The following is a 25,155-nucleotide window of genomic DNA, read 5'->3' on the forward strand; positions in this document are numbered from 1 at the left end:
ATTGCACTTCAATTTTGAGTGAAAATATTCACTCGACGATTCAGGGTGGAGAGTTCATTTTATACGATCGAAAAATCACTCAAATTCAAATGATCCTGCCTTTACTTTGCCTTTCGAATAGAATTTCACTCCAAGAAATTTAGAAAGTAACATTTAGTCTCGTGAGTTCTTTATATTTTCAACAACTGCGTAACGGGTGTTCATCGGCGTGAATAAGTGGGCGCATCCGCTAATCCTGTAAATCTACAATTAATTTACCGCTTTGAACCACGAGAGCGACTATGTGCGCGGCTACAAAAAGAGCGCTCCAGCGTCGTAACTTTCGACAAGCAACGAAGGCCGACACATAGGTACACACACTTCGTACGTATCACGCCGATGCGATTCGAAGCTGGTCGAACAAAATACATAAATGTTACGCGTTTTCACTCTACCGGATGAATTCGACGCGCGATGTTGTCCATTATTAAAACATAATACCCCTTTCATAACGCGGTGAGCGCGAGCCGACAGTGACAGCTCCGTAAATGCGAAGGCGATATAATGCTCGACTCCGCGGCGTTGAGAAGCGAGCGAGCGAGCGAGCGAGCCGATATTCATCCCACATTCAAAAGCCCGTGAAAACGTCCGTGGCAGACGAACACAGGTCGGCCCGTCAGCCGCTTTTCCAACTTGTCGTAAAATACGCATCGCGCGCGCGCGCGCGATAATAATGTGTCCAGTCCCGAAAACTTCTCGGGATAATCGGGAAAGCGCTCCACCCTCCCGGCCGATTACAAATTATGTTTCCGGAGTGGAACGAAGCGGCGTTAAACTCTCCGTTCATTCTTAATCGAGAAAGTTTAATGCGATATCGTGCGTTAACACACCCGCACACCACATTTACGTCATTGTGCTGTTGGCGGTAACAAAGCGCAGCGGTGGAATATCCTCCCCCGGAGTCACGCAGTGGTTCAATTCAATTCCCGGAGAAAAATTATTACATACAATTATATATATATTTTGTCTCTCTCCTCCTCTCTCTCTCTCTCTCTCTCTCTCTCTCTCTCTCTATCTATCTATCTATCTATCTATCTATCTATCTATCTATTTATCTATCTCTCTCTCTCTCTATATATATATATATTTACAGGGTGACCCACATAAAGTGTGACAACCCAAATATTCTAAAAATATTTGTCGTATCAAAAAGTTTTTCGTGAGAGTTTTATGTATTCAAGGTCGGCGAGGGGTAACTGTAATTTCAAATAAAATCTCCTATAAAATTTTACATATTTGAATTTTACGGAAAAAGAAGTAAATTTTATCTGGAACATTTCTTTGAAAAATGATTCTATTAAAAGTTATAAACATTTAAACTTTAGAGTAGAGTGTATTTAAACTAATGATATAAAATCATAAATTAAATAAAAGGCTTCATAATTTTCGTTTTTTTTTTTATTTTATTAAATATTCGAACTATTCACCATTCACATTTAAACGCTTATTAATTCTTTCTACAAAATTTTAACTCTAAACAACATTTCTCTTTAAACATGTCACGCTAGCACAAATTCATGTATTCTTCGTTTTAAGTATTCTTTCATTTTCAACCAAATTCGCATCTTATTCTTCATTTAACATACAGTTTCTTTATTATACGCGATTTTTATTGCAATTGTTAACTCTTTATCTCTTAACGCGTTGGAATTGTCGATGTTACTTTGTATAATTTTATCTTCCATACAACATGGTGAGATTTGACAAATTTGCTCATTGTCAATGCGCGAAAAGCAGCCGGGCGATCATCCTCCGAGCGTCGAACGGTATCGCCGTCGAATCCTTTTTCCTCAAATTGACGTCGATAAAACCGCGATGTCTTTTTGGTCGTGCATCACGATAGACTCGTGTTCTCTCCTTTCCATCGTTATTGGCAGCAACGTGTAAAAAGAAAAGGAAGGGAAAAAAATACATGAGCGACGTTAACAATGCGTGACGGTTGAACGCAAAAAACGCGCTCTTGAATATGAAGTCAAGAGAGATGAAAAAGCAAACAGAGACTTTTTCGCTCGCGATCTGTCCCCATCATTCTCCATTCGCGCGATCCACGCGTGAATGAACATGTGAATTTATAGGCCAAAAATTCTGTGGGCACACTACCTCGAAATATAGGAAATCTCGAGCTACCCGAGCAAAAAACAATTATACATATGATTATACGTGAATTTCTATACGTCTATTTCTGTAATTTTGTTTCGACACGGTCACGTATAATTATATATAATCATATATATGTATACATGGAAAGAAATATCCTTGTGCAAGTACAATTAAAGTAACTGCTTATGTTTGTAGCAGCGCGTGATGTCAACGTTTAGTTGAAAGAAACTATTTTCTTTTTTTTCCAAACAGACAGCAATTTTTCCGTGTAGATATATATCATTACAACCAATTTCATGTGAACACAGTTAAACTTTTTTTTCTGTGTAATTATATATATATATTCTTTTTTGTTCAGGCATGACTGTGACAACTGGTTACTACTCTCGAGATACTTGCAGAATGTCGTGCATGTCCTTTTGGCTATAAAGTTTATAATGAACGCAATAGTACCTTTTTTCCTTATTGAAATGATTGAGGAAAAACTATCGAATTTCTTAAATTTTTGTAATCTTTTGATCTCGTCTCTGCCATCTACAATGATATCCAATGTGATACAGCAGAACATCCGTTAAGGGACAATTACTTCCAAATAGTAAATCAATCATCAAGATAATAGCGGAAAAGTTTCAGACTTAAAAAACATTGAAATTTATTATACATGTGTTCATGTATGATTACGTGTAATTATAGATGGCTATGTAGGAACAAAATTACAGAAATAGAATTTAATAATTTATGGCTCGCTTATATGTGTGTCTTGACTCTTCCGCATCTTGTGCTAATCAATAATGCATTAACAATGCAGCGGAAGCCAAAATACGTAATTCTCATAACTCAATAACAGAGGTGCCTTGAAATAATGTCTTACCACGGAGGTCAAAGATGTTTTCACTTGTACCAACATTATATGATCGCTTGCGTAATTTGGACAATTAAGTGAGAAGTATTTGACTCGAGAACGAATAAACAGTCGCGAAAAATGTAGCACTGTTAATCAACTCCTTTATACTCGTCGATTGTTAATCACGATAAATTGTTATTCGTGTTTTTTAATTAGTACTTCACGCGAAGTTTTGCAAACTTGACAAGATAAGCGTTACGAAAAGTGTTGATAACAATAGCAAGAACACACCTTGCATAAGAGGTCACGAAGGAGAAGAATACACCTGCAAGTTGTATCGCTCATATTTCACCTCAGTAGATAACATTCCGAATTTGCACGGTTCCATTGGTTGTTGGAAACGCATTCATTAACGCGTAATGGTAAACGACAATCGAATGCGTCAATATTAACAGCTGTTTGATTACCTGCCAGGTGGTTATGAAGAATATTTCTGTTATTGTTTCAAACCGATGGAAATTGAAAGCAATGGTGCGACGGTGCTTCGCACGCGAAGTATTTAAATGAGATATTAATAAATGATACCGCAAGCTTTATTGGAGATCATTTATTTCTATTATTTGTCAGAATTCACGATTTAATTAAAAAACTAAAAATTAATTAATAAGAAAACTTTGTAGTAATATCACAATATAATTCTTTTTGCGTATTAAAGAAATAATCACCTATATATATATTGATTCTATTCTATCATTCATCAAAATTCATAACTTAATTAGAAAATTTAATTACTAAGAAAATTTTGCGATAATATCGCAACATAACAGTTCATATTGAAAAGAAGATTGCGTGATAATCAAATCGCATTGCAATAATTAAAAAAGATATTAATAAATGATACTGCAAGCTTTATTGGAAATCACTTCCCAAGTAGGAATCGTACGGAAACCAGTACGGAAAAATGGTCCGATACTGGGTCGATACCGAAAAGCGGATGTCCGGTTTTACTGGCTCAATACTGAGCCTAATATAAAAAAGCTGTATTATTGGTACTGACTCCGTACTAAGGTTAGGTACTGGATAATCGTACTGTACGTGTACTGGGGCGTTACTGAAAAGTGTTTGTCGTTTTCAGTACTGGCCCAGTATTAAAAAGGCTATTACTGGCCCTGTTCGTAGAAGTCCATACTGGATATCCAAGTAAGAATCGTATACAATCTGCCAATAGAGGATATTGGGCCAGTATTGTGTCGGTACTAAAAAATGGACGATACCAATGTCCTTTATGGGGAAATGGAAGAGTTCACTAACGCGAAACCTAGATAGCTCAGTGGTAAGAAGCGGAAAACTCGAGTTCTTGATTCCAGCCGTCGCCCCAAAGACTATTTCCTCATATGACTATTAAAAATAGACATATATAGGTATAAATGAGAGAACAGCCCCGCCATGGTCTGATCTTTCTTTCCATACTATATAGTTGTGATATTAACAATTGTACAAATAATAAAAATTACTAGTAATTGATACTGGCCCAGTACTGGGAATAGGTACTTCCCCAGTGCTAGGAATCAATACTTTTTTACTGGTACAGTACTGATTTTCGGTACTGTGACAGTACTGTTTTCCGATACTGGCTCTTTCCTATCATCCCAGTATTATACCAATACTAAACCCGTACTATCACACTACTACTACATCTGGTACTATGCCAGTGACGTTTACCATAAATTGGTACTGGGCCACTTTGATGTCAGTAGTAAATTCCTACTTAGTTTAATTAGTAAGTTTAATTAATAATAAATTTCTAATATCGTAACTTAACTCCTATTAAAGAAAGAATCGCATAGTAATCGTATTACCTCGCAGTAATGAAATAAGATATTAATATATGATACCGCAAGCTTTATTGAAGAAATCGCATATTTCTATTATTCGTCAAGATTCAAGGCTTAATTAGTAAAATTAATTAATACGAAAACTTTGTGGTAATATCACATATAATACTTCTATTATTAAAGAAAAAGTGGTATAGTATATATGATCGAATTGAATCGCAATAATTGTATAATGTATTAATAAACGATATACCGCAAGAGCTTTATTGTGTGGAAGCCACCTATTTCTATTGTTAGTTAGAATTCAAGGCTTTTAAGATTTTACTAAGAAATAAGACTATTTGCTAAGAAAATTTTGCGGTAAAATCATAACACAACACTTCTCGTGTATAGAAGAAAGAATTGCAAGGATGATTGTATCGCATGACACTGTGCTCTATTTAGAAGCTAAGCGTGAAGTTTTGATGTCGATAACACAGTATCTGAATGACGTGTCAAATAAAGTGGGTGTTATCGAGAACAACCTACCTGTATATCGCGCTATTGCAATTTTTTCCAAACGTTCGCTCTCTGATGTTTACCGTTCGTGGACGTTCGATGGTAAGCGAGCGTTTCCCCCGTTCAATTTCTCCTAAATTACAAGGGAAGATTTCTTACTATCGGCGAGAAAGGAAAGGGCACACATGGATTACGTGGGTGTGACATATCGTCGAATTTCGGGCATAGACATATATATTTTTTATTAGCCACTTTGAAACCTCACAAAAATATTTTAGATTTTCTTAGGAATGTAGAACTCTGGGAATATCTTAGAAATGCTGAAAAATATATATACTGCACTGTTTTCATAATTTCCATCTGAATTTTTTTAAAGTACATTATAATTCGTATAAAAAAATCTGTAAAATTTCTGAGAAAAACTCTTTTTTACAAAATTATAAAAGAATTTTTATAAAAATTCGAAGAAATTGTATAAAAAATTCTAAGATATTTTTCCATACCAGGGAATCATCTGCACGCTCTGAGTAAAGAGCCAGTTCTCTCTGGTTCTTTCTTGCTTCCTATAAACGACACGAATGCGCCTTACTGGCAGCTAACCTGTCCGCAGTTACAATAAAAAAACTTCGCAATGATGTGAACACAGACACAGTTCAAGACTTAATAAACGACTGGTTGAAATCAAGAAAATTTGTCAAGAACAATGCTGTTGCCAATATTGAGTAGCAAATCATTTTCTTTTTGTATTTTTTATCTACAGATAGTTATTGTTCTCAAAATTTGTTTTCTTGTTTCTTTTGTTTTTTCTTGAAGTTTTTTCTTGAAGTGTCTTGTTCTTCTTTTGCTATGTGATCCCAGAGTCCGAAAGTCAGTCGTACAAAATGTTTCTTAAAGTGAATTCTGCCTTAACTCTAAAACCCTAAGCATCAAAAAGTTACGTAAATCCTAAACACGGATAAATTTTACTGAACGCAGTTTTATTTGCTCATAACTTCCGTAAAAACGATAAAAATTCAACGCCTTTTATTTAAACTGCTGTAGACAATGTCGAGAAATATATATCTATTAATGTTCTTGCGAGTCGATGAAGTTGGAAAAGGTTATAAGGGAAAAACAAAACACAAAACAGTTTTTAGAAACAGTACCATTTAGAAAGTCGACCTAAGTAAATTTTAGCCCTCGGTTAGGCTTCTACATTTAAATACACGAATTAAAATAAGTCTTGCTATGTACGTTTCGTCTTTTGCGGGACGCGTTACTTAGGAAAATTTCAGAAACGTCGCAAGGACGTTTGTCAAACGCTCCGCGATAACCGTTTGCGAGCAAACGTTTGACCAGGTGGACATTCGCACGTTCTACGAACATTACATTTCGAACATCTATCAAACGTCTACATAACGTTTGTGTGCCGGTGGGGTGTCTATTTTGGCTTTGCAAAAATGCGAATGACGAGCGGCCGCGATGAGGGATCGTATTGCGTCCCCGTGGCCGAGACGTCGTCAACGGGAGGTAGAGGGTCGACGAACCAGCCAATCGTGCGGGGGCCCGTGCACCTGAATTCTAATGAGGCCCACTTGGATATATATGAGCTTAAGCTCGTACGGGCTCAGTCGCGATTTTTCTGAGGCATCTGTCCGTCGCACAGGTGAGTCATTTTCTTCTCTCTTCGTTCGCAGCCCTTGCGATATTCTCTAATAAAATCCATCTTTGACGATGGCGCACTCGTGTGATCGATGAACAACATTATCGTTTCGCGAGCGTTTCTATTCTGAGCAAAAATCGAAATAAATATTATTATTTCATTAAATACTTCATTACTTCACTAAGTTCTTCATTCAACAGGACGATCATCGCGTCCCGTTCTTTAACTAGTTGATTCTAGCCCGTCGATTGCCGCGTTGCTTTCATGACGTGAATTAATAATTCTTACTTCAAAGTTTAAGCGAGATGCACACAGTGGGGGACGGTCGTTAGAAACGGTGAGAAAGTCAGAATTATGTGAACAGACAACTTGTTTACCGGTTTGTTTCCAGCATCTAAACATTGCATTGCCTATAATTAGTTTCGCGGCTTCATGACAGCCAATTTACTCCATCGATCGCTAGTCTTCCTTGGAAGACAACAGATAATAGTCAGACTTGATACACGTGACACTGCGTGGATCTCGCGTATTACCGCGGAAAAGTAATAGAAGCAATGGATTGTGTGAGTTATATTGTGGGGACATGCAAGAATATATCAGTTTAAATACAACATGCGATGGATTTAATTTGCTTTTCGATACTCGCAATGGAAGTGAAGTGGTTTAACCTCGTGAAAAAATCAACCAGTTTGGACAATTCACCGATTTTGCAATTTTAAGATGCGATATTCTTTTTTTGAACGATATTCTTTTTTCTCATAACGCGGCGAGCTATAGCAGTTGTTTATTTAGCGCACTAGTTGATTAATGTTAACGTGAAAAATTGTTGAAACTGAGAGAAAAAGAAAGAGAGAGAGAGAGAGAGAACGAGAGAGAGAGAAACGAATGTAATTATATTTTACGAACACGGGTTTGCCATTGAAGTCCATTATTTCACCTACGATAGTTTGATGGCGACGCCGAGCTCAACCGACAATGTGTGCTAATAATACCTATCCAAGTATCTTAATTTATTTACGACAATACTATTTCTCGCGCCAGAGAACGTTGGCCAACGATCCTTCTGGGTTTAACGAGCGCGCTCTTTTACTGCGAGTTATATCGCTCATTAAAAACCGATTTACGATCGCGTCTGTCATCTCGATCGTCGTTTTCCATTAAGCCACGTTCCGCCGGTCCCGTTGTCGATAGCAAGTTCATCAACGATATCGCGCCATCGTAAAACTCGCGCGACACCGCTCTGCCTACGCGCGAATCTGATGGAATCTCGAAGGGTTCGTCGACACGGGGACGCTTACCGAGCCTGCGCTCCTTAATTATTTCGTTTTTCTTTCTGCCCCTCGTCGACCGAAACGAAGGTCAACCCGTTCAACACCCACGTCGGAAACACTTGGGACAACGGCTCGTTAAATTTCCGTCTCGAGCTTTTCTTTGTCATTTACGAGTGTCCGTCGTTTCGGCGCTGTCGTTATTCGCTAGGGCCGTGCCGGTTATCGAACGGTTATCGAAGGTGGTGAATTTATGCCTAACATTGCCACCACTAGCTAGCAATGTCGGGCGATTAATCGATTAAAATTTCTTTTAGCTGAAATAATCGGAGAATCAACAATCTATATTAATCAGTCGTCATATATAAGATCACAAATAATTTCGTTGATTGATGATCAACATTATATCTTGTACTTTCTATTAACGACACTTATTTTTAAATAATAAAAACAGATTTTTTTTATGTGTTAAATAATATAGTCGTTCAAGTAATTTATCTTCGTTTAATACTATGTAATCTCATTTGAAGATTAACATGTCAAAAATAAAGATACTTCTCAAACCAGAATATTCATTTCTATGTAGTTGCCAATTAAGTAACGTAACGCTCACTTCCGCTTTTATAAAATAACAGAACTTCAATTTTAATTTGCTACCTAATTTGAAATGCTGATAGAGTAGCTAGATTTTATTTTAGAATAGACAGCATTATATCTATTCTATTATATTTTATATGAAATAGTCGGACATTTGCTAGATTCACAAAACCGATTCTACATTTCAGTGAATAATCAGTCAGTAACAAACTAATGACAAGCTAGAAAATTTAATCTAGTCTACAGTAGTTGACAACTAGCTCAGATCAACAAGTTACATCGCTACTCCGGTTAAAACGGTTCACGAAGTAAATTTCTCATCACCAAAACGTCACTTCTATGGTTAGATTTCTTCTTCTTTTCCGTATGAAAGACGCGATGTCGTTCTAGATACTTTTATTGGAATCTGCCGTGTGGCGAAACTCGCTCAGGTTCGTTTGCTTTCTTTCCAACGGTCGAAGCGAAGGTCAGACCAGGAGGTGTGCCTGCGTAAGTCACGAGACTACTCCTTCGGCCATATTATCATAACAAAAAAAAAGAAATACTGAGATTTTCGTAAGAGTTCACCGTTACCGATGAGCGAGCTGCGTGATCGATGTCGAATAACAAAACATTAATTAACATCGGGCGACCGGATCAAACCGTTACCTTGTCTCGCACAAAGCGAACAACGTGGTCGTAGCACGCGAGGATACTTCTAACGAGGATGCTTCTCTGAGGGCCGTTCTCTGAGAATCGTCCGTAACTTCATCCCATTGGCATGCGATTCTTCAAATACGGATGTCGTTCTGTGTATCCTTCGTCTCATCACCAATAATAGTTTCGCGGGCCAAACGATTCATACCGTTTGTTCCAATCGATTCTTTCGAGTTCTAAGATAAAAACAGAAACCGCAAGACGGTTCTTATTTTACAAAAATCAAATCTTCTCGCTTCCCAGATAGACAAGTAGGATAGACCGATGTTAATTGACTGGAGTAAGTTGGTGAAATAAATTATTTCTACTGTTTTTCGACAGATTCAACCAAGCAAGAATTTCAAAGCTATCTTTGATATGTTTAAAAATTTTACTTGCTTAATTTTGTAACTTGTTAAAAAATAGCAAAAATAATCAGTTTTGCCAGCTTTTCCTAGTAAACAACTCTCTCCTATACGTAAATTGGCTATAACTATACAAGTTATAAACCAACTCACGTAAACTACGTTTGAAAAGAAATGAAGATGGAAGTTTAAGCTTACATACTGCATACCGCGCTTCATGTGAAATGAAGCATGAAAATCTGAATAAAATTCTTAATAACTTTATTGCTGCATCAATATAACAAAGAGTTTACATTACTGTATGGTATAAATTTAATGATTAATTCAATATATTTGCTTCATAAATGTAAATTTCATGATTAATTCAATATTGTTTCGTAAGTATAAATTTAATGATTTACCTATTGCTTCACAAATTTTATTAAAATAATTGTAGAACACACACACTTTTCCATCATCGACTGTGTCACGTCGTGGCTATCATGAAAATCTATCTGGGTCGTCGATAATAGTTCGCGTATTTCTAGGGTGGACGTCTAAAAAATGAAACATGAATATCAAATTACTCGATTCATTTGGAAATCTTCACCCTGTAAAAAAAGCCCACGATATTAATGCACGCTGCACAAATTAGCTCCAAGCCGGCGAATTTGACTAATCGATAACAATGTAGAGGTTAAACGTGCAATATCGTAGCGTTGCAAAAGTACACGAGCACACGCCGTGGAGCAACGACGGACGTTCCGAGGACTCGCTCGTCGGCTCCGGCGCGGCGAGTTTGTATTCAAAGTGTAACGGGCGGAACAAGAAGTCGCGGGTACCGATGCATTGCGCATCTTAATTCACACGAGGATCTGCCCGCGCGCGATGCCAGGAGGATCCATGGCTCGCGCGCGGTGCGTTCGTTTATTTTTAACCGCCGCCGTGACATTACCCATCTCCTTATCCTGTCACGGTGGCCATAGAATCCGAAGGACGGTCTTTGATTCCTCCCAAGGGGGCTCGCGCTCACGCGCCGTTCCACCGTCGCCTAATCCGGATCGTTATTCGGCGCCGGTTCTGCCTAAAAGAGAGGAGAGAAGGAACCTCGACGAAGATTTTATAACTTCAAAACACTATCCTCCCCTTTGCCGCTCGCGGACCCTGGTCGTTAATCTCTCTTATGGACGCCTCGTGATAAACTCGTAACACCGGTATTCCTTACTGTCGAACACGCGTAGAACGCAAACGCGATTCTCTCTCTCTCTCTGTCTTTCTCTCTCTCGTTTTCTGCTTGCAATTAAACATGGGTAGAAATTTAAAATGAAGATTAAAAAGGACTTTGACAATTTTTATATTATTTTTATCAAGATCCTATAAGAAGAGAGAAAGACTAATCCACTTATGTCTTACACAGAGATATAACGTTTTTACAAATTAGCATCTAGCATTGTAAACCTGACTAGGCTCTATCTTAGTATGTCTAACTAGACCTTGATTGAAGTGATGTGTTAAGATCTTATTTTGACATATTTATGTAAACTGGGATCGCACGTCACCAAGAGAAATCGTCAGAAATCATTAATTTTTTTTCAACGCAATTATAAATTATGAACAATTTTCTCTAACATAATATTTTTTATACATATACATTCGAATTTTGTACATTCAATAAAAATAGCCAAGTTACAGGATATCCTGCGAAACTCCTTTGCTGAAAAGCGTAATGATGATTTACACGAGAGATAGGCTACAGCGTGGTAAATTGAATAGCGAGGGAATTTGGATAATATTAAGCGTTTGCGACAATTTCAGAAAAATATGAGGCACCCTCTTTTATGTTAGCATGCTATATATTCATATTTTTCTGCTATATGTCATATTTTTCTGAAATTGTCGCAAACGCTTAATATTATCTAAATTCCCCCGTTATTCAATTTATCCCGCTGTACCTTATCCTGAAAACTAATTATCCGATTGACTTTTAATTAGCACATATTCTTAACAAGACTATTTAGGATGCAACACAGGATTTTTTAGATACAGTTTTAATCATTTCTTTATAATAAATGTTTAAAATTAAATTTTCTAAACAAAAATCGAATATTGTTATCTTCAATTTGTTATAACTTCTACAATTTTTCATTTTTCTCAAGATCCCTACGTTGCGCCCTAAATAATATTGTTAAGAATATGCGTGTCAAATTAGAAATCAATGAGATTATTAGTTTTCGAGATATCAAGTATATTATCAGTGCACATTTCAACAAAACAGTTTTGCGGGGCATTCTATAATTTAGTTATTTTTTAATACTCTTTCGAACTATTCCCATATAATTTTCATCAAACTATATATTGAACATTGTAATTAAAGAAAATTGTTGATCACTTATAGTTACGTTGGAAAAAATTTCTGACGTTTTCTCAGCTCCTCCAGAGTGGCGTGATCTCTTAAAATATAATAAATTAAATTCTCTTTTAACACGCTTATATTACAATATTTCTTACATCTTTCTCTTTTTCTTTAACTAATTTATTCCATTATTATCCATTTTTATTCAAAACTACTTATTTTGAATCAAGAATTATTTTAAGACACCCTATTTTAAGACACCACGTCAACATTAATTCATGGCCTATTTATGAAATTATATGCATAATTTGTCTATTGTGGTCGTAGCTGAGCTGTAATGGGGGTAATGCCTATTATGAAACATCCTTAGACCACTATATACTTATAGGACCTGTCCTGATTAATTTCTATAACAAAAACCTTCTCCCTTCTCCTCTTTTCAGTTCTTGCAATTTCATAATACTCGCACGACTATTCGTTCGTCGCGAAGCCCAAGTTTGAAGTCGTGAATAAAACGCGCGAGCGCGTCACCAACGAGATCGTCTGTTACTTCCGTCTGCATTTCTTACATGGTAACGGCAGTCACGAGCGTTGCGCAATTTTACGCAGGAATAAGTCCAGGGTTTCCCGCAGTACGTTTTATAATGCCACAAAACTGTATTACAGTCGTAATTCTGTTTCCTCCGTATCGCGCGAAAATTGCACCGAGGAATTCTCGGGGCGACGTCAGATGCGCGTAATCTTATGTTTCTCAGCAGAGAACATGATACGCGACGTGCAGCAATAGCGATTGCCGGCTTTAATTACGGAATCTCATTTAAAGTAGTCAAGTGTGTTCTCGGGAATTTTTAATCGCGCGTCTCTCGACGAGTGTCGCATCTGGTGATTCATTGGGATCTGAACGATTTTCTCTGCTTGCTCGCAACTAAATTCTCGTAACTCGAGTTCCACCCGTCAACATCCAGCTTAAAGCAGCGACAGGGAGGACAAATCGTTGCGCAACGCGAGAATTAATTTAAACTGCGATTCAAACGTTTTTCGAATCCGTTGATTGTTTGACTTTTTATTACAAAATTATTATAATTATTTTAATGTTTTGTTCCACAAAGTAACTAAATTTTATTACAATAAAAAAGACATTTTGCAATTTTTGTGCAATTACATTTAATACGGAAGTAGTTATATTATATTTATAACGAAAAATATAATGTAAATGTAGCAAGTTTAATAAAGATATAATTCATTAAACTAGAAATATTTTTTACTTCATATGAGTAAATGTTTTAATCAATTCGAGTAAATATGTTTATGTAACAATAAAGTACACCAGATTCGCTCTTCAATTTCGAGTGAAAATATCCATTCAACGAATCTAGAGCAGAGAATTGATTCTATATGAATGAAAAGTGACTCGATAGTCACGTCACTTTTAGAAATTTAAAGAATACAGCAAATTATTTTATTGGTGGTACAATTTGTATTGTATTGTATTTTAATTTTTAATTATATCTCTCTTGATATTTGATAGCTCATCAAATTTACTATTTTCACGGTGATTCATATTACAGTTTTAGTTTTACAAAAAATATCGTAGGGACATATTTTCCACGTAATTTTCACAAAAAAAATTTCCCGTGCAGCTCTGCTTTAATCTGCACTTGATATTAATGGATATGTATTAAAATAACATAATTATATGACCGGTCTCATAACGGTTATCCGCGCACTCGCTTAATTCTATTCGAGGATAGATCGATGAGTTCGTCGGACTGGAATAGCTGAATATATAATCTCGCGGAAACAGTTAGATATTCAAGATTCATATCGCCGATTAAAGCGATGACTATAACGCGACCGAGCCGCTATAATTATTATGCACTATTGGGAAATATATATATACGTACTATAATAAAAGATTCGTCGCACACCGTGCTGATTCTGTTTTACATTAATAAATTTATTAATGCAGCCGTTTATAAGCGTTAAACGATCGAGCTCATTCAAGATTTATTTCATGTTGTTAATCAAATACAAAAATAATATCTCTCTCTCTCCCTTTCTTTCTCTCTCTCCAAGCTGAAAATATGATATGATATTCATTAAATACTAAATTCTGGCCTTTTATCTAAAGATTATTTGAAAGCTGTGTTTTCTTATATTCGCATTACGTTAATTTCCAGATCGATATCGCTGATCCCGAGAGATCCGCGTATCATATGTTAGTTGTACGTTTATGCACGAACAAGCCGGTATCATCGTCACTATATCCGCTTGAAGATTTCACGATGGTGTCAATGTTCACTGTCCCGTTCCAGAGAACCGGTCGTTATAGATCATTCCCCTTGAGCACGACGACACCGCGATAAATCGATCGGTTTACGCTCGAAGGAGTTTCCGCGGAGGTCCGATGAAGCGCTCAGGTGACCGGCCGCGATGCAGAAACGTGTCGATTGCCGGGGAAACCGCACGAAGTTTCGAACACGCGACTTCAAAGTGTATTTTCGAATAGAATAAGTGCGGCTAGTTTCTTAAAAGAGAGAGAGAAAAAGAGAAGAAAGTAAAAAAAATCGGTATAAAAATCTCAAAATTATCATTTTGGAACACTGAAATAACATTATTAATTTGATAATATGTATGAAAGATAATGTCTACGAGGCAGAAACGGAACGATGTAATATAGAAGCGCGCGAGTGGCGAGTCCAGTGCGTTATTATTACAAATTGTTGTTATGAATTAGTTATATTTAATGGCATTTCTCATTGGATTAATTGCAGGCTCCAAGATGATACCTGCGGGAAAGCTGCTACTTTCCGTTCCTCTATTCCTGGCACTCCTGGCGTGCGGATTAACTGGTGAGCTATCTGCTCTTTCAATGATAAGATAAAGATGAATGAACGAGAAATATCATTTCGCGCTATCGTGAAAAATATCGGCGTTAATACAAATCGAATATTTGCTCTTTATTATTTTTAATCATAACGCGGCCTTGCAGTTATCCACTTTGCGCTTTACGTTACAATTTTACGATCTTTGTATCGCAAACTAATGTTTGAAGAAATTGAATTTCTCGTAGACACAAATTAGGAGCAAGATTATTAATAATTCAAGCAATTTACTGTCTATCTCCATATAGACAGATATACGTAAATTTTGCAGCAACTTTATTCCGTATTGAATCGCGTAATATATATGAATGTTATCGACAAAGTTATCTACGTGTCTCATAATTAGTTTACTGAAAAATAGAAATAAATTTAGATATCCCTTATAGAAATATCATACTAATAATTACTTATAATAATAATTATATAATAATAATAACTATATGATAATAATAATTATATAATAATAATTACTTATTATCCAGTATTTTTAATACTGAAAATAAGTAATTATTAATGATTCTTAGTATGATATTTCTATAAGGGATGTTGTCTTTCTTATTGAACATAAAAGAATTTCAAGTCTGTGTCATAATATGATGATAAAAGCTTTCTTAGGATTCACATATGCGATATATATGCATTAAGTAAACTATTAATTTAAATACATTGTAAACGACTTTTCTTAAAACAAGCAGTTATACTCTTTTATTTCGAGAAAATTATTTTCTGATTGAGTAAATCATTCATTAATTGTAAAAAGGACAAGATAATAAGTATTTATTATACTAGTAGATGACAAACGAAATAAAATGAGATATTTACTTTCTTTTATTTGAAATTATTATTTCCCATCACGAGTGCTTAAGTTCTCACGTTGCCTTTTTTAATCATACTTTCTATTTATTATTTCTTTTTTACTATATTGTCCTTAATTATGTACCGTTTAACTGATTCAGTTTATGTCGCATTTGAAAATTTCATTAACTGATAAGTTTTGAGCTTTGGACTTTAAGTTGTCAATGTTATGAGCTGCGCCACTTTTATGTAAAATAATATAGATACATTTCGTACTACCTGTGGAAACAATACGGATTACAGCCACAAAATTTACGTGCATCCATTTATCTGAGTATGATGTAAATTTATAATAATTTATGATTCAATACAGAATATATTTGTCTGCATAAGAATAATGAAAAAAGTGTTTAAGTTGCCATCAATCGATGCAAGTCGAAAGTCAAATCGTGAAAGTCCATTCGGATCGTGTAATTTGGAGGCGATGCTAATTACAAAATTTATGTTTCAGAAAAACCAAGGATAGTCTGCTACTTCAGTAACTGGGCTGTGTATCGCCCGGGCATAGGCAGCTATGGCATCGACGACATTCCTAATGAACTGTGCACGCACATTGTCTACTCCTTCATTGGAGTGAGCAACGTTACCTGGAGCGTCCTCATCCTCGATGAGGAACTCGACGTAACAAACGGCGGCTTCGAAAAGTTCGTCGCCCTAAAGCATAAACATCCGCATCTGAAGACCCAGATCGCCATCGGTGGTTGGGCCGAGGGTGGCAGAAAGTACAGCTCTATGGTCGCCGATCGAAGCAAGCGAACTTCACTCATCAACGGCATCTGCGGTAAGTCTTCATGATATAAAGCGCTAAATATGAAAAATAAACTAATAATAATAAACATGATTTGGTTTTTGTGACATTTATTTAAGGAAACTCGTTGAATCATATACATGTGTACAAGGTATTTAATAATTATTGACACATCCGTTATGAGTAGGTAGAGCTCGTCAAATTGAACACAGAATTCCTCTATCATCTCGCAAAAAGCTATGTGAAATTTTGAATTATTGATTAACTCTAGAATCCTCTAAACACCAAGAAATGTAAACTTTACTCAGCGTATTTTCATTTGCTCATGACTTTCGGAAAAATTATCAAAATCTAGCTCTTTTCTTTTTAAATCAGTGTAAAAAACAACAAGGGACATGAATCTCTCTCTATTAATTGTTTTGTGATTCAGTGAAGTTAAAGAAAGTTGTAATGAATAAACAAAACACATGTTTTTTTAAGAACAATCACGTTTGAAAAGTTTGCTGGATAAATTTGATCTGTGCTTAAGGTACTAGAGTTAAAGAGGATTCATGAATGACTACGCATGATACGGTAGATGAGCTACGATAATGTGTAGATTGGTAATGTATCAATAATGTATCAATCTTCTTTAATTAATAATTACAAATTTACGTGGTTATTTGCAAAATGGTAGGAGACAGTTTTGCCCAATTTGAATTAATATTCAAACACGTAGCGAGAGACGCCATCATCACAGCTCATTTATTGTAACACGCATTACTCACTGATCTACTTTGATTAATAACTTACAATTTCACGTGGTCGTTTGCGAAATAGTAGAGGAATTTTGTTTCATGAGTTCTACCTGTTTACAATGAAAATATTAATAATTGTCAGACACACTGTATTACAAACATCTTCTTTAACTCTAATATTCTAAGCACAAATCAAATTTACCCAGTACCATTTACTAACTTTTCAAACGTAATTGTTCCTAAAAAACATGTGTTTTGTTTTTTTATTACAACTTTCTTTAACTTTGAATCGCAAAACAATGAATAGAAAGAGATCCATATCCCTTGTTGTTTTATACACTGATTCAAAAAGAAAAGAATTTGATTTTGATAATTTTTCCGAAAGTCATGAGTAAATGAAAATGCGCTGAATAAAATTTACATAATTTCTTTTTTTTGTGTGTTGCAAATTTTAATACACCTAAAAATGAGATGAAGGGAATACCTCGTATTTCACGGATATTTAAGTTTGACGTCTATCGTGGATTAAAGGGATGTTGGATATCGACATGCACTTTTGATATTTTGCACTGTTTTGGTTATATAGAATTACAAATGTTTATACAGAGTAAAAGTATAAATAATTCAATTCCGGAGTACTTCATATTATACAAAAAACAGAAGAAATTTTGTAAAAAAATAAGAAATTTAAATAAATCTTTTATATAACTTGAGATATTTTGTCATTCATTAACATTTATATTTTTACTTTGTATAAGCATTTGCAATTACTATATACGGAAAACAAGTTTGGTAGGATTAATCAAATGTCTGGTGAAATATGAACGAACTAGAAACCCGGTTGAAGTTACCAAAATTCTGTTCAAGTTAACAAGATTTCTGGTTAACTTAAATAGTTGCAAGTTCTGGTTAATCAGAAATTTTGTTAATTTTAACAGAACTCTTCCAACTTTAACAGAATTGGTAATTTCAACCGGATCATCATATTCATGTTTCAACAGACATTTAGTTAATTCAAATACATTTTTTTTCCGTGTACAACTAAATAAAAAAATAATACCAAATACAATATCCTATATGAAATTGTATATATACTATTTTCTTAAGCGAAGAATTTAATTCTCGATTTCGTTCGCAGATTTTATGGATAAATATGACTTTGACGGCTTCGATCTCGACTGGGAATATCCAGGTGCAACCGATAGAGGCGGCAATTTCGGTGACAAAAACAACTTCTTCTATTTCGTCGAAGAGTTGAGGACTGCATTCGACAAGAGGAAGAAGGGCTGGGAGATCACTATGGCGGTGCCGATGGCCACTTTCCGTCTCAACGAGGGATACCATGTGCCGGAGTTATGCGAGTAAGTGACCGCTTATCGTTTTTGCTAATGGTTTAACGTCTTCGAGCAACAAAATATACAATGCTTGACACGAAAGTTCGTGCATGCGCGCATAACTAATTATAATTAATTATAAATAATAAATAATAACTGATTTCTGGTTGCCATAACCGGATCACGCACAACTTCACTAAGAAAAAATGGTTAATTTAACTAAAATTATTTCAGTTATTTTTGGTCTTAACTATATTCTTTTAGTTGTTCTAACATGAAGATATAGTAGTAACATGCATATAAGATTATTATCACTATAACGTTATAATAGAGTTTAATAAAAAAAAAATGGTTCACTTAATCATAATTTATGGTAAGTACGGACAAGAAAATTACTAACACTTAACCAGAAATATTTAATTATGAGTAGCATAGTTGCATGACACTACTTACCTTTATGTGATGGCAATGTGTATGATTGACACTTACTTACAGTTACTTTGGTACATCAACTATATCAATGTGTATTGAGAAAAACGTGTTTGTTATTTGTGTCTTGAATCATATAGAGAAATAATTACTATAAATTATAGTAAAAAATCATTTTTTTATTAGTCTTATCATAACATTATAGTAATAATAATCTTATATACATGCTATTACTATTATTTTCGTGTTAGAACAACCAAGAAAATATGACTAAAATAACCAAAATAATTATAATTTTAGTTAGATTAACTATTTTTTTCTCAGTGTAGTTGTGCGTGATTCAGTTGTAGCAATCAGAAGTCAGTTGGACTGACATTTATTATAGATAAAGTCTGGTTGAAGCAATAAAATATCATCACTGTTGCAACGCCAGTAACTCAATAATTGGTCCGTGATTGCTACCAATTATTTATTACTTATAATTAGTTATATTACTGAATCTGATTGGCATAACCAGATTTATATGTGTGCTGACTATACTGTTTTTTCCATGTAATATAATTATTCCATGTGTATAATTATTTTAATTACATACGCGCAGATTATGTGACGCCATCCACGTGATGTCTTACGATCTTCGTGGCAACTGGGCGGGCTTCGCGGATGTCCACAGTCCGCTGTACAAAAGACCTCACGATCAGTACGCTTACGAGAAACTGAATGTGGTATGACTTTGATACTCGATCTCTTCATCTCGACAAAAGCGTAACTTACATTCTCACGCCGCGAACGTAACACAATCAATTCACTCGTTGACGATCTGTCTCGTGTTGAAGAGACTAATGGTCTCGTTATCAATGGCCGATTGCTGTCCTTGTTTGCAGCACGATGGTCTTCAACTCTGGGAAGACAAGGGATGCCCCGCTCACAAACTCATCGTAGGAATTCCGTTGTACGGACGTACCTTCACCCTCAGTCAGGGCAACACAAACTATAAGCCTGGAACCTGGATCAACAAGGAAGCCGGTGGCGGCGCGCCCGGTGAATTCACCCAGGCAGCAGGATTCTTGTCTTACTACGAGGTAAGTAATCGATCTGAGATAAGCTAAAATGAGAGCAAGTCGAGTCACATTTATTACGTTGATATTACTATTTGCAGATCTGCATGCAGTTTACACAGCCAGACAAAAACGGATGGATCGAAGACTACGATGACATCGGCAAAGTGCCCTACGCATACAAGCGTGAGTTTAGCTTCAAGGAAATATTGCGAAACGGAAACTCTTCGCGGCTTTAGGACAAAGTGTCTTTCACTTGTTCTTCCTGGCGCGAGTTCGGAGTTTCTATAGAGTGAATGTACTAATGAACGATTGGTTTGAAAATATTGTAATTTGATCTCTTTATTAAATAGTAATATCATTTGTGAGACGCATCCTTACTTTTCAATTGAGGCGGACATCAATTAGAGTTCTGATAGAATCAAGTATCATATCTGAATTATTAAAGAAAGTACAATTACTTTGCGCGATTGTGTACACAAAAATAAGTTTTTGATGATCATATTCAATATATGTGTGACATACTCATCAATCTTATTTTGACACTTTATATACACTCTCTTTTATTGTAGAGGCAGATACTATCGGGTAAAATTATTTTCAATATTAAATCGAGGTTTAATATAGGGTAACTAAAAGATGGATTCTAGTCTGAGAACTAAAAGATGGATATTAGTCTGAGAATTCTTCTGAGTGTGCATTTGACTTTCTCTCTCTCTCTCTCTCTCTCTCTCTCTCTCTCTCTCTCTCTCTCTCTCTATCTATCTATCTCTCTCTCTCTCTGTTAGAAATGATTATCCTCCCGAAAATAAAGTCCCAATTTTGCGCCAAGATCCGCCATGACAGTTTACTGGCTGTTTTATACTTTAATTGACTAAATATCTGAGATCCTAACTATAATACATTTAACATAATGTTTGCAATTTGATACTTATGAAAAATCCGGTGTGACAGTAGTTGATAATTTATATTTAACTTGATTTACAGCAGGAGGTAACGCACCTCAGTGGGTTGGCTATGAAGACGCCGACAGTATCGTCCATAAGATAAACTTCATCAAGGAGAAGCAGTATGGCGGTGCTATGGTCTGGGCCATCGATATGGATGATTTCCATGGAATTTGTGGTCCCAAGAATCATCTCATGGACACTATTTACAAGGGCCTGCAAGGCTACACCGTAGAGCCTAAGGACTACAAGACCACCCCCAGGGTAAGACACTCGCGGGAAAATCAAATATCCAAATAGACTCACATGACTATCACGACGTGAAACACTCGATGATGGAAACTTAAGAATTTTTCAATTATATTTATGAGACAAATATACTGAATTGATTTAATCATTTAAATTTACATCATACAATAATGTAATTCTTTTGTTATATTGATGCAGGACAAATTTAGTAAAAATTACACTTGAATTTTCATATTACGTTTTACATGACACATTGTTTAATGGAAATTTTGGTCATTTTTGCTATATTTCTTTCATATTTTATCATTTTATGTGATAAATGAGTGCTAGATAAATCACTGATAAGGTACACAATCTTTGACTAGTGAAGTTGCTGTCAAATTTGCGTACACATGTTTATTTGGGTGACGAGAATATCGCTGGGCTGCGTAAAAGCGCTCTGCGAGTGTGACAATTGCGATTTGATTTCAGCCCGATTGGGACAGACCTCCCAGCACAACACCCTCGGACGGCAGCAAACCAACTACTAAGGCACCTCCTAATCCCACCGACCAAACTCAGAGACCTACCCAATCTACTTCGAAACCAGTTGATGACGACGAGGTCGTTTGCAACGGCAATACTTTCATCCCCAGCAAGGATTGCTCAACGGTAAGTTCGTTTATCCACGTTGAAGTCGAGTAGAGAATTTCAACTGTCTCGCTATATTATCGTTCGAGTCAAATGTTTTTTACTTTACTATATGACAGTGGCTCATATTAAGAGGATGCTGAGGCTGAAAACTTTACCGACAGAATACTGACATTTTTCTGCAAAGTTTACATCGTATTGATTGCACAGAATTACAAATGCTTTTACGCAATGAAAGTACGTGCAAAAATAAATAAGAACATTGCTCAATATATTACAAAAACGAAAAAAAATTTTTAATGTAAAATGTCAAGCTGTCAGCGTAATATTTACCTAATCTAAAAGTTCCGCAACTTGTATATACCGTATGGATGCTCTAAACAGAAAAACTTTGAAGGACATTGTTGTACCTTCGCATCTAAATTCAGAAGCTTAAGAATATCCGAAAAGTTTGCAGAAAGATTTCTACATATGTGTGGGATTAGATTTTCCGCTGAATATGGTAAAACAAAGCAACACACATTTACATTAGTTCTATATGCATAAAAAATATGATAAGTGTTATGTTAGTGACGATCGCCTCTGCGTTATCAACATTGTTCAAATTCGTCATCGACTTCTGCATTCTCTTAATAGTTATTGCTTAAAACTTTAAAACTGAGATACTCAGATATGAATTTAGAGTTAGATGAGAATTTTTTAGTTGAGTCACTATTATCATGCGAAATCATACACACCCACACACATACACATAGATTTTATAGATATAGAAAAATAGATTTTTTTTATATTCGCACACTCTTTACGTCATTATGTTTATCTCTTTACAGTATTACATCTGCAACCACGGCAAACCCGTGAAGACAAAATGCGCACCAGGTTTGATTTTCAACGCGTCCAAGTCCATCTGCGACTGGCCAGCCAACGCCGATCGCGAAGAATGCAGGACATGATCTGATCTGCCGGTGATTTGATCCTACCGATTTCAATCGTTTTGTCAGTTCATGGATCTCTTAGATCCATGAGAAATTTTATTATGATAATTTTATGTGATAAAAAAATTCCGTTACGTTATTGTATATTGCCGCGTATGAGAACTTATGCACGCTCCTGTATATTCACGCTCTTGTATATTCACGCTACTGTGTGGAACAATATCGTTGCAAGCCACAATAAATTATGCGCAGTTTAATATAAATCAAAGAATTTATTAAACAATACGACTCTCCTCCTATTCTCTATAATCGCTCATCATATATCGATCGTTTAATGCCGCGATTAACTTAGAAAGCCGATGGAGATTTAAAAGTAGTTTTGGCATAATTATCTTAAAAATTAAACTTGTCAGTTTAGAAAGGACGTTATCTGAAAATTCTTTTTTAGAAAATACAGGAAAAACGTATATATTTAAGAAAGTATCGTGTACAGTGGGTTGTAAAACGGTTTAGATATTATGAAGTTGGGAGCTCACCAAATTGTCAGAATTGAGAATCATTACGGACGTACTCTTACGCAATAATAATATAATCAGGAACGCTAAATAGTACCAAATAATAATAATATCAATAATAATGAAAAGTAATAATTAATAATATATAATTACTGAGCAAGAGCCCATCACGGTACGGATAAAAAAATTTTTATGCATAATTATATATAAAATTTGCCCATACATAATTATGTATAATTATATGTATAATTTCATATAATTGTATGCGTAATTATGTAAAATTATGCATGAAATTATATATATAATTATACATGATATATATATAAGTAACATGTATTATCATGAATGGACAAATTTCAAATATAATTATATATAATAATGTAAAATTATATATAATTTTATGTAATTTTACGTAATTATGTATGAAAAATTTGTCATTGAGTAATGACTTAATTTCGGCAGTTTAATGATTTTTCAATGTGTCTAAACCGTTTTGCAATTGTGTCATGAGAAAATCAGGATTGCTAGAATAAAGTCTTCTCTAGAATGGAAAGCCCGATTTATACTACTCCTGAAAATATAACAAGCTGAAATTTCGTGAATCGAGACTCCAGTAAATCAGACAGACGTCTCATGCATTCATAATCTTCTCAATATGATATTCATCTCTTACCATATAAATCGAGATATATTCATTATATACCAAGAATAACTTGTACATCACGAGTTATATTAATGAAAGATATCTTACCGAAAATCCCTCCGAGCAAAACGAATTTCCAGTACAGATTGACGAGCGTGTTCTCGCTCAGGATCTCATAGTGATGTCGAACTTTCTACACCGCGATATAAACTCGTTTCCGGCTTTCCGCCGTTATTGGCAGCGACGTATGAAAAAAAGTGTGAGTTGACGTTAACAATGCGTGACGGTTGGCGCAAAAAATATACTCTCGAATATGAAGTCAAGAGTGATGAAAAAGCAAACAGACTTCCCGTTCGTAATCTGCCCCTGCCTACCATCGTCCTTCGTTCGCGCGGTCCTCGCGTGAATGAATACGTAAATTTTTAGCGGAAAAATCGTGTTCCGAGCACAGCACCCCAAAGTCCAAAGATCCCGAACCTTGATTGACACCTGAATGTTCTCGTATGCATATAGAGCCGCCCTCCATTGCGTGATCTCTCTCTCTCTCTCTCTCTCTCTCTCTCTCTCTCTCTCTCTCTGTCTCTCTGTTTCTCTTTCTCCCTGTTTCTCTCTCTTCTTTTTATTTTCATCCCGCGATCTCTCGTCCACTCCCTCCTTCTTACGCATTCCGTTACGCCGCTTTCATCCGGAAACGGAATTTGGTAGTTGTTATAATTTAACGAGCACCTTTCTTTCTTCCATCGCCGAGGCTGCTTGCGAGAATGCACAACGGCGAAGCCCAGGTCTCCTTCCTCTTCTGTTACTCTGCATAAAGCGGTTCCTTCTCGTTGCGCTACGTTCATCGTGTTTTTTCTTCCTCGATCGAATTGCAACGGAAACGAAGATGAAAAAACGCGAGTGAGAAAGTCGAACGCGCAAACGAGTCGATGGCTCGTTTCATGTGTCAGAGGGTGCATGACGTGACGCAACAGCTCGAGAATTAGAATAGCACCCGA

General features: G+C 35.7%; 1 protein-coding gene across 2 annotated transcripts; it reads left to right on the plus strand.

The window, feature by feature from the left end:
• Positions 1–6,806: 6,806 nt before the first annotated feature.
• Positions 6,807–23,265, plus strand: LOC116847613 (endochitinase). Of its 2 annotated transcripts, none has more exons than XM_032822767.1 (10): positions 6,807–6,961; positions 14,970–15,047; positions 16,387–16,716; positions 18,559–18,781; positions 19,785–19,908; positions 20,068–20,265; positions 20,343–20,427; positions 21,229–21,452; positions 21,909–22,088; positions 22,898–23,265. In XM_032822767.1, the coding sequence occupies exons 1-10, from the start codon at positions 6,880–6,882 to the stop codon at positions 23,018–23,020; spliced, it is 1,647 nt and encodes a 548-aa protein (XP_032678658.1). In that variant the 5' UTR covers positions 6,807–6,879; the 3' UTR covers positions 23,021–23,265. The 2 variants fall into 2 exon arrangements, with proteins under 2 accessions (XP_032678658.1, XP_032678659.1); XM_032822768.1 differs by lacking the exon at positions 6,807–6,961 and adding an exon at positions 14,627–14,765.
• The last annotated feature ends 1,890 nt before the right edge of the window (positions 23,266–25,155 follow it).

Source organism: Odontomachus brunneus, unplaced genomic scaffold, assembly GCF_010583005.1.
Source record: "Odontomachus brunneus isolate Ranch 3 - 2012 unplaced genomic scaffold, Obru_v1 Obru_scaffold_081, whole genome shotgun sequence".
NCBI classification, from domain to species: Eukaryota; Metazoa; Arthropoda; class Insecta; order Hymenoptera; family Formicidae; genus Odontomachus; species Odontomachus brunneus.